Source organism: Schistocerca gregaria, chromosome X (genome assembly GCF_023897955.1).
Source record: "Schistocerca gregaria isolate iqSchGreg1 chromosome X, iqSchGreg1.2, whole genome shotgun sequence".
NCBI lineage: Eukaryota > Metazoa > Arthropoda > Insecta > Orthoptera > Acrididae > Schistocerca > Schistocerca gregaria.
Window position 1 is genome coordinate 804,799,023 of NC_064931.1, and position 19,927 is coordinate 804,818,949.

Here is a 19,927-nt window from a genome sequence, read left to right on the forward strand (position 1 = left end):
CAGTTGTTCGTAATACAGTCAGACTAGCTCCCCATTTACTATTTGTCAGTTTTCTTAAAATGTTGTTCCTGGCAGCAACTTTTTGGCAGGTTTTTTCACAGTGATATCTGTACGTCAGTGATCTATCCAGCACGACACCAAGGTATGTTGGTTTGTCCGTATGGTCCAGTTTGTTGCCATTCCAGGTGATGTTCAGCTTCCTGTTTGCCTGTTTTGTGTGGAGGTGGAAAGCGCTAACCTGTGTCTTAGATGGATTTGGTTTGAGGGAGTTCTCTTTATAGTATTCAGACATTACGCGTAGCGAGCTTTCTAATTTCCCTTCTACTTTATCGAAGCTATTTCCTTGTGCTGTAATGGTCAGATCATCGGCATACAAGAAATGGAGAACTGGGTAGTATGTTCCAGTGTTGGTTGATCATTGGTGTATAGGTTAAATAGTGGGAGGGCCAACACACTGCCCTGGGCGAGACAGTTCTTTTGTCGACGCCATCGGCTTTTTTTTCCGTCCAGCATCACATAGAACTGTCTGTTTTGCAGCGGAGATTCAATGAGTTTTGTGAACTGATGATCCTTAAATGTGCAGTACAGTTTTTCCATGAGCTCTCTGTGGTTGACGGTGTCATATGCAGAACTTAAGACCACCAATGCTACACCTGTTATTTGTTTGTTTTCAAATCCTTCCTCTATGTGTTCTGTGAGTGCTAGGATTTGACTGGTGCATGATTTCCTGGGTCTGAATCCAGCCTGTTTGGGAATGAGCTTTTGGTCTGCGATATTTGCTATGCGGTTTAGGATTATTCATTTGTACAGTTTGTGCAGATAGCACAGGAGTGCTATTGGGCAGTAGTATGTGTCTTTCACAGGTTTTAGTAGCGCCACTACCCTTGACTTCCTCCACATCTTTGGGATCTTACACGTTTTTAAGCAATGATTAAAGAGCTGCAGAATCCATTGCTTGGCACTAAGTCTGAGCTCTTTGATCTGTTCCACGCATATATCATTGACTCCTGCTGCTTTCCCGTTTTTCATTAAGTTCATTCCATGATTAAGATCTTTCATTCATGATAAATGGTATTTCAAACATGCTTGAGCCTTGACTCTGAATTCTGCTGATTTTTATTTTCTGACATTTCTTGTTGGGTTTTCCATTTAGTAGGAGCTGATGGGCAATTTGATTGGGTGTTACTGAAGAGCATTGTTTAGCTGTCCCAAAGTCACAATTAAGTTTTTTTATTAAGTTCCAAACGACTTTGCTACTGTGGGTCATATCCATTCTTTCCAGAGTTTCGACCCATTTCCTTTCTCTTGATCCACTAATCATTTCCATTAGTGTTTTTCCACATTGGACTACTTCTTCACTAAAGGGGTTCTGTTCATAAAGTGTTTCGTACTCCCTCAGTATGTTCTTTGATTCGTCAGAGAGACCTGGGATGAAATTCTCTCTGCAGCCTTGGCGTATGTGTCTTCGAGAAATCTTTTGGAGGGTCTCTACGAAAGTTTGATAATTTTCTGGAATTGGGTGTAGATTTTTTATTTCTGCATCCAGTTCCACAGCATATTCTGTCCATTTACCTTTTTTAAAATTGAAGCATCTGTGGAATGGTATTTTTGTTGTTCTCAAAGCAGTGTATATTTGGATTCCGATAGGTCGGTGTTGTGTTTTAGGAAGAGGTGTGTATGCAGTTTTTAAGCATCAGTCTTCCACGTTAGCACTTACAAAACAAATATCAGGGTTGTATTTGTGCTTCCAGATTTTGCTGCTGAACGAGCATGGTAGCTTGGGATCATGGATCAAGGATAAGTTATTTGTTTCCGCCCACTGCTCTAATTTATGTCGTTGTTGTCTGTATGTTTGTAGCCCCATGATGTGCTGTGGCAGTTGAAGTCTCCTAAGATGAACTGTGTTTTCTGGTTGTTGAAGTTTGGCGGTAAGGTCAAGTTGAACTTCTCTCTGGGCGGCTTGTATACTGACGTTACGGTGAAGGTGCTACACTTGACAGTCAGTAATTCTATGTTATTGTATGTAGTTCTGTTAGTTGATATTATGGACATTTCAGGTTTTGTGAAGACAGTGCTGCCATATTTAGGATGTTGATTTTCTATGGCTAATTTCATTCCGTCTATTTCTGGTCTTATTGCCCCTTCTTGTGTGTTTCTTGTATACACAGTATGTTCCATTTGTGTGTGCAGCAAAGTTGTGATATGATTTGTTGTTTGTTTTTGGTGATACCCTCTACGTTTAGGCTTGCAATCGTCAGAGTTGGCTCTGGGAAGAGACCATTCTTTTTGCTTTTCTGGTGTTGGAAGGATTGGCCGTCGTCTTTTATTGCAACATTTCCGGGGGACACCGGCATTATCTGACAGATGATTCTTGATCTCTTATCTCAGATAGTGCATGCGCGGAGGCTCCTTCCTTGTCCCCCACACAATTGAACAAATCCCACATACAGAGAATGTGGCTGTCCTCATTTGTTAACCTGGTTCGGATACTTACTCATTAAAAATGTGTATTTCTTATGCAATGTTTACCTATAAACATACAAATAAGTGAATTTTGTCTGGATTATTGGATATATAGCTTTGTTTTGACTAAACAAAACCCAACAGTTAATGGACATGATGAAAGCCAAGGCTCCACAAATAAATGTAATTTCTTGGACCTAGTCACACTGCAATTTAAGTATGATGTAGTATTGAATGAACATTTCTCAAACTTGGAACATGATAAATCACAAAGGGTATCATATTTGTTGCCACAAATACAGAATGATTTTATAAATGTTTTACGAAACCATGTAAAATTTAAGCTTGTCAATGAAATTAAATCAACTAAATGTTTTTGTATTATGTTTTGTATTAAAATGGGATGATTCAGAATTAACCAGTTTTTATGATGATTTATCAGAAGTAGGACTCCTCTTTCACACTCCAAGGCTGAGAAGACATTTAAACTGATGAATGTTACAGATTCTGGTTGGGTATGTTCATAATTTTTTTTAATTTATTGTAGAATGGAATTTTAAAGGCTATCTTCCAACCATTACACCCACTCTGAAGTTATTTATGATGATTTGCATATCAGTTACCTTGTTTGATAGGAGCTGTAGTAAATTAAAATCAGTTAAAAACTGCTTACATTGAAGAACAGCAAAATGAGGCTAAACATCTTGCCAGGTTAAATGTTGAACATGTGGCAACAAAATATTAATTTTGATGTGATTTCAGATATTAAACTAGAAACAAATTTTAGTGTTTCTTTTTCACTTTTGTAGTTTCTTCTGAAGAATTCTCCTTAATTATACTTGTCCCACATACCTTTGTTGTTGGTGCCACAGGTATGTAATTTTCTGTTATACAGGGTCTGTTTGTACTTCCCCAGGTACTTCTGACTGCTTCATTTGTACCAACAGTGCAACATGGGTAGGATTGTGCTTCTTGTGAGCAGGCACAAGAATAACTGGCTGCTGTCCACAAACAACAGTGATGGTTTTGCATGTCACTGGGCAGAAGGTAAAAGAGGGAATGGGTGACATGGCTAGCTCCTTATACAGGGTGGTCCATTGATCGTGACCGGGCCAAATATCTCACGAAATAAGCATCAAATGAAAAAACTACAAAGAATGAAACTTGTCTAGCTTGAAGGGAGAAACCAGATGATGCTATGGCTGGCCCACTAGATGGCGCAGCCATAGGTTAAACGGATATCAACTGCATTTTTAAAAATAGGAACCTCCATTTTTTATTACATATTGGTGTAGTATGTAAAGAAATATGAATGTTTTAGTTGGACCACTTTTTTCACTTTCTGATAGATGGCGCTGTGACAGTCACAAATGTATAAGTACGTGGTATCACGTAATATTACGTCAGTGCGGATGGTAAATGTTCCATGACACATTACCTGTGTTAAAATGGACCATTTACCAATTGCAGAAAAGGTTGCTATCATGTTGATGTATGGCTACTGTGATCAAAATGCCCAATGGGTGTGTGCTATGTATGCTGCTCAGTATCTTGGACCACATCATCCAAGTGTCCGGACCATTCGCCAGATAGTTACATTATTTAAGGAAACAGGAAGTGTTCAGCCACATGTGAAACATCAACCATGACCTGCAACAAATGATGATGCCCAACTAGCTCGTTTAGCTGCTGTTGTGGCTGATCTGCACATCAGTAGCAGACAAATTGCGCGAGAATTGGGAATCTCAAAAATGTCAGTGTTGGGAATGCTATATCAACATCAACTGCACCCGTACCATATTTCTATGCTCCAGGAATTGCATGGCAATGACTTTGAACGTCATGTATAGTTCTGCCACTGGGCACAAGAGAACGAGGACGAGGACAGATTTTTTGCACATGTTCTATTTAGTGACGAAGCGTCATTCACCAAAAGCGGTAACGTAAACTGGCATAATATGCACTATTGGGCAATGGAAAATCCATGATGGATGCAACAAGTGGAACATCAGCGACCTTGGCATGTTAAGGTATGGTGCGGCATTATGGGGGGAAGGATAATTGACCCCCACTTTATTGATGGCAATCTAAATGGTGCAATGTATGCTGATTTCCTACGTAATGTTCTACCGATGTTACTACAAGACGTTTCACTGCATGACTAAATGGCGATGTACACGTGTGATTGAAGCGGTATTGAATTGTATATTTTATGACAGGTGGACTGGTCGTTGAAGCACCATACCATGGCCTGCACGTTCACCTGATCTAACGTCCCTGGATTTCTTTCTGTGAGGAAAAGTGAAGGATATTTGCTATCATGATGCATCAACAATGCCTGACAATGTGCATTAGCGCATTGTCAATGCATGTGCGAACATTACAGAAAGTGAACTACTCACTGTTGAGAGGAATGTCATTACACGTATTGCCAAATGCATTGAGGTTGATGGACATCATTTTGAGCATTTATTGCATTAATGTGGTATTTACAGGTAATCATGCTGTAACAGCATGCATTCTTAGAAATTATAAGTTCACAAAGGTACATGTATCACATTGGAACAACCGAAATAAAATGTCAAACATACCTACATTCTGTATTTTAATTTAAAAAACCTACCTGTTAGCAACTGTTCATCTAAAATTGTGAGCCATATGTTTGTGACTATTACAAATCCATCTATCACAAAGCGAAAATGTGGTCCAACTAAAACATTCATATTTCTTTACGTACTACATGAATATGTAATAAAAAATGGGCGTTGCTATTTTAAAAACGCAGTTGATATCTGTTTCACCTATGGCAGCACCATATAATGGACCAACTATAGTGCCATCTGATTTCCCCTTCAAGCTAGACAAGTTGTGTTCTTTGTAGTTTTTTCGTTTGATGCTTATTTCGTGAGATATTTGGCCCTGTCTTGATCATTGGACCACCCTGTATATTAGCAACAAGTACAATGCCCCCCCCCCCCCCCCCCCCCCCCCCCCCCAATGTTGAGGACACTACTGAATCAGCACCGGGGGCCTCTCTCGTTGGGCCATTGGCCAATTTGCATGCCCAGTCTGGAAAAGTTCAGAGGGTAGGTATTCTAGTTATCCTAAGCTCCAGTGTTAGGAAGGTAACTAGCTTTACATGCGGCATGCAGACTAAGCTCACTATTTGTAGTGTCATACCCTGGGTTGATTATGGTTCAGACAATACTGCAATGGTATCAGATGCAAGTTTCTCAAACTGCACTATTGGGTCAAGGATTGTAGGGTTGGTATGCACTACAAGCAGGAAGTAGCTACTATGGTAGTGGAGTATGTGTGGCATGCACATTGGGGTTTCTATGTTAGAGGAACCCATCCTTGGGATCAGAGAGAAAATGCCTGCTAAAACTGAACATGCATCAGCCACAATGTTCTCAGAAACTGCTCATCCTCACAGGTCAGACATAGAAAAGATTAATATGATGTTAGTAAACTACAGAAACATCTCAGAAAATGTTCCGGAACTAGTTTCACTTGTTGAGAGTTATAACACCCACACAGTATTAGGAACTAAAAGTTTGTTGAAACCAGAAGTGAATACCAACAAAATCCTGTGTTCAGATTGGAATATTTAATCATTAGGATTAGGATTATCACAGATTGTGAATGTTAATGAATCTGCATGAAGTTAGGTCTTAAAGCAACTGCAAAAAGAAAGCCTATGTCATTACCACTTTCAAGAAGGATAATAAGACAAATGAACATAATTATAGGTCTATATCAGAGATGTCAATCTGCCGTAGAATTATGGAACATGTTTTATGCTCAAGGATTATGATGTTTTTGAAGGATGAAAATTTTCTCTGTAGAAATCAACTTTCGTTCCCCAAACAGATATCTTGCAAATTTGAGCTTGCTATGATTCTTCATGAAATGCATAGGACTGTAGAAAACAGGGCTCAGGTTGATTCTGAGTACCATGACTTCAAAAACATATTTGACGCCATCCCACACTGCTGTTTGATGAAAAAAACACAAGCTTATGAAGTTTCAGACCATGTAAAGGTAATTTCACAGTACCCCAAAGAAGTGTGATCTGACCATTACTGCCTGCAATGTATTTAAATTATCTAGTAGAAAGGGCCAGAAGCTCTTTAAGACTGTTCACAGATGAGGTGACTGTCTATAAGAAAGTAGCAACACCAGTAGAAATAACAAGGAATCTTGAACAAAGACTGTGGCACACCATATATATATATATATATATATATATATATATATATATATATATATATATATATATATATATATATATATAAAAATGAAATAGAAAGAAACTTCCACATGGGAAAAATATATTAAAAACAAAGATTCCAAGACTTACCAAGCGGGAAAGCGCCGGCAGACAGGCATATGAACAAAACACACAAACACACACACAGAATTACTAGCTTTTGCAACCGATGGTTGCTTCTTCAGGAAGGAGAGGGAAAGACGAAAGGATGTGGGTTTTAAGGGAGAGGGTAAGGAGTCATTCCAATCCCGGGAGCGGAAAGACTTCCCTTAGGGGAAAAAAAGGACACGTGTACACTCGCACACACAGTAACCTCTTGGTTCATCCCTATGAAATCTCCAAACCACCTTCCCTACCCTCTGGCTCCTACCCTTGCAACCGCCCCCAGTGTAAAACCTGTCCTATGCACCCTCCCACCACCACCTACTCCAGTCCTGTAACCCGGAAGGTGTACACGATCAAAGGGAGAGCCACGTGTGAAAGCACCCACATGATTTACCAACTGACCTGCCTGCACTGTGACGCTTTCTATGTGGGAATGACCAGCAACAAACTGTCCATTCGCATGAATGGACACAGGCAGACAGAGTTTGTTGGTAATGAGGATCACCGTGTGGCTAAACATGCCTTGATGCACGGCCAGCACATCTTGGCACAGTGTTACACCATCTGAGTTATCTGGATACTTCCCACCAACACCAATCTATCCGAACTCCGGAGATGGGAACTCGGCCTTCAGTATATCCTCTCTTCTCGATATCCACCAGGCCTCAACCTCCGCTAATTTCAAGTTGCCGCCGCTCATACCTCACCTGTCTTTCAACAACTTCTTTGCCTCTGTACTTCCACCTCGACTGACATCTCTGCCCTTACTCTTTGCCTTTAAATATGTCTGCTTGTGTCTGTGTATGTGCAGAGGGATATGTGTGTGTGTTTGTGTGTGCGAGTGTACACGTGTCCTTTTTTTCCCCTAAGGGAAGTCTTTCCGCTCCCGGGATTGGAATGACTCCTTACCCTCTCCCTTAAAACCCACATCCTTTCGTCTTTCCCTCTCCTTCCTGAAGAAGCAACCATCGGTTGTGAAAGTTAGTAATTCTGTGTGTGTGTTTGTGTGTTTTGTTCATGTGCCTGTCTGCCGGCGCCTTCCCGCTTGGTAAGTCTTGGAATCTTTGTTATCTGAAAACTACCTTGAGCAGTTAAACAGAGAACCGACTTGTGGCGATAACATATTAGACCTTCTGGTGACAAACAGACCCGAACTATTTGAAACACTCAACACAGAACAGGGAATCAGCAATCATAAAGCGGTTACTGCATCAATGATTTCCGCCATAAATAGAAATATTAATAAAGGTTATAAGATTTTTCTGTTTAGCAAAAGTGACAAAAAGCAGATTACAGAGTACCTGACAGCTCAACAGAAATGTTTTGTCCAACTACAGATAATGTTGAGGATCAGTGGGCAAAGTTCAAAACCATCGTACAATATGTCTTAGGTGAGTATGTGCCAAGCAACGTCATAAGAGATGGAAAACAGCCACCGTGGTACAACAACCAAGTTAGAAAACTGGTGCAGAAGCAAAGGGAACTTCACAGCAAACATAAACATAGCTAAAGCCTTGCAGACAAACAAAAATTATGTGAAGGGAAATGTAGTGTGAGGAGGGCTATGCGAGAGGCGTTCAATGAATTTGAAAGTAAAGTTCAATGTACTGACTTGGCAGAAAATACTAAGAAATTTTGGTCTTATGTCAAAGCGGTAGGTGGATCAAAACAAATTGTCCAGACACTCTGTGACCAAAATGGTACTGAAACAGAGGATGACATACTACAGGCCACAATACTAAATGTCTTTTTCCAAAGCTGTTTCACAGAGGAAGACTGCACTGCAGTTCCTTTTCTAGATTGTCGCACAGACGACAAAATGGTAGATATTGAAATAGATGACAGAGGGATAGAGAAACAATTAAAGTCCCTCAAAAGATGAAAGGCCGCTGGACCTGAATGGATTAGAAAAGGGCACAGGTCATCCTCATTTTCAAGAAGGGATCTCAAACAGATGTGCAGAGCTATAGACCTATATCTCTAACGTTGATCAGTTGTAGAATTTTGGAACACATATTATGTTAGAGTATAATGACTTTTCTGGAGACTAGAACTCTACTCTGTAGCAATCAGCATGGGTTTCAAAAAAGACGATCGTGTGAAACCCTGCTTGTGCTATTCGTCCACGAGACTCAGAGGGCCATAGACATAGGTTCCCAGGTAGATACCGTGTTTCTTGACTTCCACAAGGCATTCAATACAGTTCCCCACACTCATTTAATGGACAAAGTAAGAGCATATGGACTATCAGACCAATTGTATGATTGGATTGAAGGGTTCCTAGATAACAGAACGCAGCATGTCATTCTCAATGGAGAGAAGTCTTCCAAAGTAAGAGTGATTTCAGGTGTGCCGCAGGGGAGTGTCGTAGGACAATTGCTACTCACAATATACATAAATGACCTTGTGGATGAGATCAGAAGTTCACTGAGGCTTTTTGCAGACGATGCTGTGGTATATTGAAAGGTTGTAACAATGGAAAATTGTACTTAAATGCAGGAGGATCTGCAGCGAATTGACGCATGATGCAGCGAATGACAATTGAATCTCAATGTAGACAAGTGTAATGTGCTGTGAATACATAGAAAGACAGATCCCTTATCATTTAGCTACAATATAGCAGGTTAGCAACTGGAAGCAGTTAATTCCATAAATTATCTGGGAGTACGCATTGGGAGTGATTTAAAATGGAATGATCATATAAAGTTGATCGTCAGTAAAGCAGATGACAGGCTGAGATTCATTGGGAGAATCCTAAGGAAATGCAATCTGAAAACAAAGGAAGTAGGTTACAGTACGCTTGTTTGTGCACTGCTTGAATGCTGCTCAGCAGTGTGGGATCCATACCAGATAGGGTTGATAGAAGAGATAGAGAAGATCCAACGGAGAGCAGCACGCTTCATTACAGGATCATTTAGTAATTGTGAAAACATTACATAGATGATAGATAAACTCCAGTGGAAGACTCTGTAGGAAAGACACTCAGTAGCTCAGTATGGGCTTTTGTTGAAGTTTCGAGAACATACCTTCACCAAGGCATCAAGCAGTATATTGCTCCCTCCTACCTATATCTCGTGAAGAGACCATGAGGATAAAATCAGAGAGATTAGAGCCCACACAGAGGCATACCGACAATCCTTGTTTCCACTAACAATACGAGACTGGAATAGAAGGGAGAACCGATAGAGGTACTCAAGGTACTCTCTGCCTTGCAGAGTATGGATGTAGATATTTTAGTTTCTAAATTTTTCACCCTATGATACATTTTAACATGCAATATATTGCAACTACTCCTCTCTCCATAATGTTTCTATTTACATGTACTGACACCTTATATCCACCTACATGTACCTTTTCCATATCTGTGACCATATGATGTTCAGACAGGCATAGGACATTTACTCTACCCTCAGCTTCTAAATCTTCTAAACAAACAAGAAGCTCATCTACTTTTTTTAATCCCCTGATATTCTGATGTAATACACCAACATTATTTTTCACTGTACTTTTATGAGAATCTTGTGATATACTACCATTATTATTCACTGTACTTTTAAAAGAATCTTGTGCTATTTTATCATCTTTAGTACGTGCCTGTCTTTGCTTCTCATTAAGCTTAATTTCATCGAATGTTGAATCATTGGACACTGATCTTAGCCTAAAAAAGAGGTACTCCCATGAATTTCAGTTCCCCCTTGAAGATTTTGCTATCATCGTGGCTAATTTGCCTTCTCTTTCTTACTGAGACACAGCACGTGCCTTGGGAAGTCCCCCCTACCAAAAGTATCAAGAGGAACCAAATCTATGCCTGACAAAGTAGACACCCAAAGCAGTCGATCTAACTCCACATTGACCCTCTCGATGGAGCTGTTCAACTGGGGCTGGTCATACCACATGAAGGCAGGATCCAAGTAACATTTGTATGGTTCATTGTAGATACTATTTTTAGCACCTCACACTTAATATTGTAGCCCTGATCCCTATCAATACAGTTTCCTGCCCCTCCCATTATTATAACATGACCTTGCTTTGTGAAACCCTTGTACAATGATCATCTCCTATAACAGGCTCATTTAAAGAATCCTGATGATGTCACATAGGGTCTGAGAGAGGTCTGAAATAGAATATTAGTTTATTGTTCATATTATAAGTTCTTAATTTTTCTCAGTTTGCCTTTTCTAAGGAATTATTTGCTGAGAAAACCATAAATGATTCGAGAACTGAATTGCTTTCAGAGTTACCTTCAGACTGTTATTTCTTTATGTATTAAAAAGCATTGTGATACGTGGTAGGAATGTAAGTAAAAGTCATAGAGTGATTCTTCTGGTTGAGTCATCAAATTAGTTTCCCTAAAATGTTGTAACCAAATTTCACACTACCCAGAAGGTAACATAAGTATGCTTAAATTAAAATACTTTATCAAAAATATGTGTGGCTCGCCCTGTTTTGGGATATCTTGAGACATACCTTCTTCACATTCATCTTGAACTATAAGCAGACTTAAATCAAAAAGGTTTTATCAAATATATGTGTAGCATACCCTCTAGAATTGGGATAGCTTGAGCCAGATCTGCTTCACATTCATTTTTAAGCTCTTGAGCAGCAGCTGCTTGGGTATTTGCAATTTTCTCATCTTCTCGTACCTGTGCTGATGCTTTTTCAACCTGTGATGTTTCCCTTTCTATAACCAACATCATTTGTGCAGTTTCATTAGCTGCTGAAACAAGTTTTGGCCTTAGAGTAGAGAGTTCTTGTTGCAGTGCACATACCTGTAGATATATGAAATACATGCTACTTATAAGGAAAAATTATTGAAGGTGCATTTCTAAAAGATAGTGTTAGAAATGTGTTAACACATCTTTCATAAAGGTAACATGTCCAGAAGGAAAGACACCACATATATAATTAAGGTGAGGCTGGCCAATGAGGCCTTCAGTGCAGATGCACACCACACTCAAACTCTTACAGGAATCTATGAAAATCTGTAAGTAATGAGGATGGCAGGCAGGGGCACAATGTCAGTACTGTGTGGATAGGTTGAGAATTTGGGTCTGACAGAAGGTGTGATAGGGTACTCCATGCAATTAAAAAAAATATTGAAATGAAAGATGTTCTTCGTCATAATAAATGCAGAACATGGTATACTGTAAGGTACATCTTTCATTAGCTAACAGGGCTGTATGGTGTGGTTTCTTGACCAGAGTACTGTAACTGGTTAATACAAAGATCTGTTATGAGCTTACCATTTGATTTCATCTCGAAACACTAGTATACTGATGATAAGTCCTGTGAATACAAATTCTTCTACGAAGTTATGTATTTTACTTTACAAAAAGTAGGCAAGTGAAATATTTAAAGAGAGGTATTAATGCATTCATGTAAAACCAAATTTATAAAACTTGAGCCATTAACATTCACTACACTTTGTGTATAGCAGACAAAACTAAATGGAAAATTATTATGTCAATGATCATTACTTACTTGCTCAGCAGCAAACAACAACTTCTCAAGCCCAATCATATATCTCTGTTTAACTTTCAATATTTCATACTGTTTAATGTTAATTAAATCCTTAAATAACGTTACTAGCTCAACATATGCTGTGGAGGTAATGTATATCTTCTGTCCTGTTGACTCATAAAACTGAGTAGTTAGCTCTCTGCAGGACAACAGGAGAACATGTATTAGTCAAATAACTTACTCACAGCAGCAGATTTTTTGGTTATTCCTACAAGAGGATTCATACACAATATTAAGGCCACACTTCTATGAATATTCTACTACAAACATATATTAACATGATATTTGTGTCTTCCAAATACATAACCATGAAGTTTGCAAAATTGTTCAGTGATACATTGACATAAAGCTAACAATGCTGCATCACCCTTCACCTCCTCACATCTCATATATTCTGCTTTGAATGAGATTTTTTTTCCTAGGATGGCTAACTGTCTAAGAAAACAATGGGAACAGTGTTGTATGCATCCAAATCCACTAAATTCATGTGATGACATTAACTCACTTTAGGGTGAACTTTCCTCAAAACAGCACTGCAACTAACTGCAGGCAGTCATAAAGAGTTACATTGGTACATGAAAATAAATACTGAACATCTAACTCATCCACAGTTTTTGTATGTTTAATTAAAATATATAAAAATTCCAATACACAAAAAGGAATATCTTTTAATCATACACATTAAATGTATATGCTTTAGTGATACATGGTAACAGTATTTTCTTGTACAATTAATAACAGCAAGAACTAAGTAGTAATGGATATGAAAAATGGAGCTCAGTGATAGGTTTTGAACATAATCAAGAATCATACTCATCAGTTTTTTAACTAATCTCAGAAAATACAGAACAATAGTTTTGAGAATTCATATACCATCAATACGAAATGTTTGACATCTACCAAGCAATGACAAGGGCACAGATAAGTTAGTTACGTGGGGATCATCGTATTCTTACACAAATCATCCTCTACACAGACTACAAGAATTTCTTAGTTCTGGCATTGCCCCTCAGTCCTCCATGAGATCACATCACCAGTACCCAAAATCTTACTCACGTTGAATACAATGCTATGTGTGACCTGAAGCCAGACTGTTCTACTATTGTTCTCTCTGGAAATCGAGGCTTCACTGTAGTTGTACATGAGCATGACAAGTATGTGGCAGAGAGGCTTCATCAAATCTTGGATTCCTCAATAGACACAACTGTTCCTAATGACCCTATTCATTCCATTCAGACTGAGCTGCAGAAGATCTTAATTACATTCAACAAAGGCTTCTTCACACCTGGTACTTCATTGTGAACTGGTACAATCCTATGTTACTTTTAAATGGAACTGCAAAATACAGAAATCTGATAGGCATGTTACTTGCATCATTTGAAAAGGAAAAAGTAATTTCCTTGTAGGAATATGAGTTTATTTTAGAATTCACAACTTAAGTAGATGATTCACTTCGCTCACAAACACATGACAGTCATGAAAGAAAAGTTTTACAAGTTGACTGTTACAATTATATTTCTGTCTGCATTCAGAGCACAGAAATGTTTAGAAGTGGATAAATTTAACTGAGTATATTTATATGGCTCAAGTGTAAACAGTTTTGGAGTGGTAATCTTGGTAGCACTGTGGAATGCAAAGGCCAATTGATGATATAGCAAAAAATTGATTTGGGCTCAGCAATTTGATCAAAAAAATTACTGCAAAAATGGGTCTGTTGAACAATAACCACTGGCTTTTAGCGATTTGAGGTTGCACATATGACAAATAATATTGAAAAACGAATTAATTTTATGTTAATTTACATCATACCATTTATGCCTCACAGAGTTTATTTTTAAAATGTCTTTACATTTCATTGGTTCAGTAATTTTACAAGCACATCAATTCATTTCACTTTTGATGCATTGAATCACACAGTCACCAAAGAAATAAGTTAAATAATCAAGTTCTTCGGTTAAGTCTGAAAACTTAAGAGACTACACCCACTTCTTCTTGGAACATTGGCATTTGTGGCTGACCATCTAGTTTCAGTTCCCTTTGAGATATGCACATGACCAAATACAAAACACAGTGACTGCACTGTTGTCTGAATAGATAGAGAATGAGTAGATCAGCACTTAGAAATTACAAATGGAAATGAAGAAATAAATATCACTCACAATACAAAACAGGGAAACGAACTATATGCCTTACAGACATGTGGAACACATACATTCCTGATTTATCACTCTACGTCTGGAGAGTATGAAATTCTCTGTCAGTATCTTTTATTTCTGATCGTCAATCTTTATATAAAATGTCCATAACTGTCACCTCTGTCAGCAGGCTACACACTCTTTCTACCTACATAAACACTTGTTAACGAACTATAAATGAGTGTCTCCTTGTACATCTCTCAGTTACTTCTAGTTTAAGAAAATTGATACATACAGCCCTCTGACAACAGAAGAAGGAACTACCTGCACATTCTATGAGGACATGACTTCAGTGACAAGTTAAATGACCATCAAGCTTGCCTGAACTCAATACAAAAGATGGTTCAAATGGCTCTGAGCACTATGGGACTCAACTTCTGAGGTCATTAGTCCCCTGGAACTTAGAACTAGTTAAACCTAACTAACCTAAAGACATGTCACATATCCATGCCCGAGGCAGGATTCGAACCTGTGACCGTAGCGGTCTCACGGTTCCAGACTGCAGTGCCTAGAACTGCATGGCCACTTAGACTGGCGAACTCAATACAGAAGAAGTCCAGAACACTAGGTCAGGTACACACATATGGCATAAGCACACCATGCTAAAAAAAGTTAAAATCTTACAGTCTTCACAAGAACAACAGCTTTCACAGACCTCCTTACCCCTCATGACCCAAATACCCCTAATGGAAAAGGAATTCCTCAAGACCTAGAAGCTGGTTTCTCTGTTTTGTTATAGATTTATCAATGACATCTTTGTGGTCTAAAGCTATGGCAGCAGCTTAAGTCTTTTTTAAAAGTCATATTCACCTCATACTTTTCAAATCCAAAACCACTTACCATTTCATTGACCTCCATGTTATTATAGGTCACATCCAAACTTAAGTCCATATAAAAGCAACCAACAAACAACAATGTCAACAATTTGACAGCTACCACTCCTTTTATATTAAATACTCTCGTTGCTACAGCCTAGGCATGTCAAACTTTTCGACTGCAATACTAAATCTCTCAACATCTACATCAATGACCTCCACCTGGCTTTCCTCACCAGCAGTGACTTTGCAGATCTTGTCCACAAACAAATCTCACTGGCAGTTTCCTACATTCAACCTCTGACAAATACAGCTCACACTTTCAAAAAACTCAGAAGTGTCCTCCAAGTTATCCAGTACCACTGACGCCTTCAATGCCTCAGTGCAGAAGCACGCCCAGGGTATGACTTTTTTTAACTAAGCCCTGAAATGAAAAGCACATCTCTCCCTGATATTCTACACACACCATCTACTGTCACCTTAAATTGCTCTTCTAACAACCATAACATCCCTGTTAAATTGTGTGCCATTCCCAGACCATTATCTCTATCTCATGGTCCCCACCCCTGAAATTGTTCATGCTGTAAAATCTGTCTCATGCGTCCACTCACAAGCATTTATTCTAATAACACCACTGTTAAAACCTACAATAACAAGGCAGACTACTATGTGAAACCACAGATTGTGGGCAAGTAGGCACAGCTTCCTGTCCATGCTGCTGGTGCTGCTGACTCTTGAATGCATTAACCATGGGGCTGTATACAGTAGACTGGGATAGATGTGGCATGGCTTTAAAATTTGCCACAGAAATGAAATATCTAGAAGATACTTTAAGAGTCAGACTTACTTTAACATAGATCTGCAATGAATGTCATAAAAATTGTGTATATCATGTATCATTTATTCTGTTGACTTGTTACTGCACAATTTTAAAGCCACTGCAAACATAGTTACAAACTTGAAACTTGAAGAGCATGGATGTTGTACCATAGAGACATCAGCCAAAAGGCCTTTTAAGAATATGTGTATAATATTCTAACTTTTTAAGGAAAGTGTGATTTTCTACTATAAAACACGATAGGTTAAGTAACCATTAAAACTGGAATATAATTTAGAAATTTCAGCACCACTATCAATTACAGAATTAGTAATGCTGCACCAAATTTTAAAGTTACATCTATAATATCTTAGGCTGCAGTGAATGTTAAACACATTGTGTGGGAGAAAAAAGTTTTGATTTAGGAACATATTTATTTTGGGTGTGTCAAAGTGATGGTGTTGTGAAGGTACTCTTTGACAGTGTTAAATCCAAGTTGCATGTTGAAGATCCATAGCAGAGTCTGTTTACCCCAAATATTTTTACTTGCTAAAAAATGTGAGGGTACTCTTTGACAGTGTCAAACCAAAGTTGCATCTTGGAGGTGCATAGCAAAGCCTGTTTACCCCAAGTACTTTTACCTGCCAAGACATTCGTCGAGGTGTCCAAATTTCTGCAGTATGGGGAATGTGATGCCTATAAAAGTTAACCATTCCCAGAAATCTTTGAAGTTTATGGAATGTGGTAGAGTGTGGTGTCTACTGGAGGTGTTCTGTATGTTCTTGTGTTGGTCTGATACCATCTTGTGTCACTGTGTTTCCCAGAACATAATCTCTTTCTTGTGTACCTGGCATTTGTCCTTGTTTGTCACTATTCCATATTGATCCAGTGCTCAGAAGGCCAGTTGTAGGCTCATATTGCTTGGGTAAAGAAGAGAAACACATAGATTGTCTAAGTATGCAAAACAGAATAGAAGGTGATTGAGATCCTTATTGATTAAATGTTGCCAAGTTTGGGCAATGTCCTCTAAATTAGGGTTAGAGTATCTGTTTGGCACTGTTCTTGTGTTAAATGCCCTGTATTCTTCTCACATCCCATATGTGCCATCCCTCTTAGGTACAAAGTGGATGGATAAGTTGTGCACAGTATTTGATAGTCACACAATACCAATATTTAATAGTTTTTCAGCAGCTGTTGTTACGAAAAATAACTCAGATGGAGCTAGACGCCATGCTTTCTGAAAGCCTGGAAATCCTGCAAAGTTGTTTACTCTGTGGATGGTTCCATCCCAATGCTATGTTGTGTTGGGAGTGTAGGAACACTGGATGAAACAGAAGGAACACTGGGAGAGTGAGAACCTTCCCTGACCTGTATGTGCTCTGTACCCACTGGATGAAGTTCATGGTTGGAGAGAGTAGTAGTAATCACCAAAGATTCCCACTGGGTGATGTATTTGTGACTGTTACTTATGGACTCTTTATGTAATGATTTTATGTCCTTGTTATATAGCCAGTGTTCACAGCATCCAGCTCCAACAACTTCTAAGACATTTCCTCATCTATTCTTCAGCTTCCTTTGAAGATCCACTGAAGTTGTTTGTACTAATCTTTAATTTTTCCAGTGTGTAAGATAGCACAGAGATGAGAACTAAGAGGTGAATGATGCTTTGTGTCAGAAATAGCATGACTCATTAAATCTCAAGTGGATGCACTGTGTTTCACAACGCAAGTAGGTGAGTGGCATACTTTGTGAACATGGAAAGAATAGTTGCCTTTGTGTTACCAAAGTAAATACACATGAGAAAAATCACAATTTAATCTTAGTTAAATTAAATAACAATGAAATAAACTTATATTATATGAGCTAAATCATTGTTTAAATAAATGCTAATAAAATCAACTTTCATTATATCACTATGATTCCACATGCAAGTGTTACCTAACAGTAATGACACACTCATAGCATTAAAGAGTGCAACTGCATCAGATCACAACCAACCACTTATTTGATTACTTATTATCTTGTAGATAACTGCCTCATTATGTGACTGTTCTGCTAGTTTGGAATCTGGGTCATTTTCTTGCAAGGGTCGTACATTTTTTTCTCACCTAGCTCAATGTTTATTTTATGTTACTGCTGCTCACTTGGACATAAGACAGCACACTTCAGCATTGTGTTAGCTAAAACAGTAATGAAAGAATAGGCAGGGGCTCACAGATGTAAGGCAACAAAGAAATGGTACAAGACAATTTTATTTGTGGTTGGTGCACTTGATACATAGGTGCAACACTTGTGGGTTAAGAGTGACAGTTGAGCTTGACCTCAGATATCTTGCTTCATTTGTCATGCACAGTTCTGTGTAACACCAAATTTTCATTCTCTAATTTTGCATGTTTAGTTTTCTGCTCTCACATAGTGTGTTGTTTAGTTAGTGAATGGTAAAAGTCTTGAAGTTTTTTAATCAGTGATGCAGAGGAAATTTTCAATATTGATGGAGTATGACCCAGTGATTTTCTGATAACACCATGAATAGAATTACCAGTGCAAAAGTGGAAACGGTGGAAAAAGTTAGTGACCAAAAGTGGTTCATTGATGGCTGCAACCATGAATGTTGATACAAATTGTGTGCTCTGTCCTAAGTTGACAGTGCAACTGGTGGTACCATACATCTTAATAGTTGTATAATTCACCATCTGGAGCTGTAGAAGAGATACTGAAGTTGAAAGCCTGCAAGATTTTTCAGGATTGTACTTATTTCACAGCCTGAGTTGATGAGAAGTTACTGACCCGTTTTTCTGTCCAGAACATGTAAATGGTCACTATTCTCCATCGAATGAGGCAAACTGGTTTGGCTTATGTGCATAGGGTTTAGGCATACTGGATTATTTGCATGACCTGTGACACCATTTGGAGTTCACAACCATCATTTGGGTGCATGTTTGGTGTGGTGCATTTGTGAGTAGCTGCTCAAAAACATGAATGGAACCAGCACCAAAATGTGATTTATCAGTTGTTGCTGGAATTTTGAGTGAAATCAGTAGTGGACTGATCTCTGACAGGCAGTTCATCAGAAGGCATCTAGGGAGCTGAATGGCATTGACCTCCATCAGATATGTCTTGTTTCTCCACACATGTTTGGCTCATAGCAGTTATCAGTTGCTGTCTCACTGTGTAATATGGCTGCTGCTGTTGTAGACCCCTGGTGAACCCTGGGTGATAACAGCACCCATCTTCCAGTGCAAAAATTCTGTCAGCAATTTGTAATTTTTTATGACACATGCCATCATCATTAGTAACCACAGGCACTTGGATTTAAGGGGGTAACTTGCTTATACATGTCACTCTTTTCAGCGGACAACCTAATGCTTTTTCCATTTTGCAAGATATCGTTGTATATGCATCACATCATAACACATGGTAAGGTCCAGTATAAGAGGGTTGTAGAGGAGCCCGGACAGTGTCTGTGTGTAGCATGAATGAACAATCTGCCAATGCTTTGTCCATGAAGACTGGATGTATGCTCTGGTGGTACACAGGTAACTGCCTCATTCCTGCACATGGTCACCAATCTGCAGCACCAACAGTGGCAGCTCCATTTCTGTTGGTAGTGGTACAGTTGTGAATTAGTGTGCCAGAATTCTCAACAGCTCCCTGTAAACCATCTCTGACACTGATGCGCCTATATCCACCTTATACGCAGTCTGTAAACTGAGAAGTTATAGTGATAGCACTTCTGTTC

General features: G+C 38.8%; 1 protein-coding gene across 1 annotated transcript in view; it reads right to left on the minus strand.

Moving 5' to 3' along the window:
- Positions 1–19,927, minus strand: part of LOC126298331 (dynein axonemal heavy chain 7-like) — a 1,150,327-nt gene that overhangs the window by 385,807 nt on the left and 744,593 nt on the right. Inside the window, exons 37-38 of the mRNA XM_049989626.1 lie at positions 12,323–12,500; positions 11,382–11,610 (exon numbers count right to left, since the gene is read on the minus strand). Of these exons, the coding sequence (XP_049845583.1) occupies positions 11,382–11,610; positions 12,323–12,500 (407 nt within the window). The remainder of the gene's footprint in view (positions 1–11,381; positions 11,611–12,322; positions 12,501–19,927) is intronic.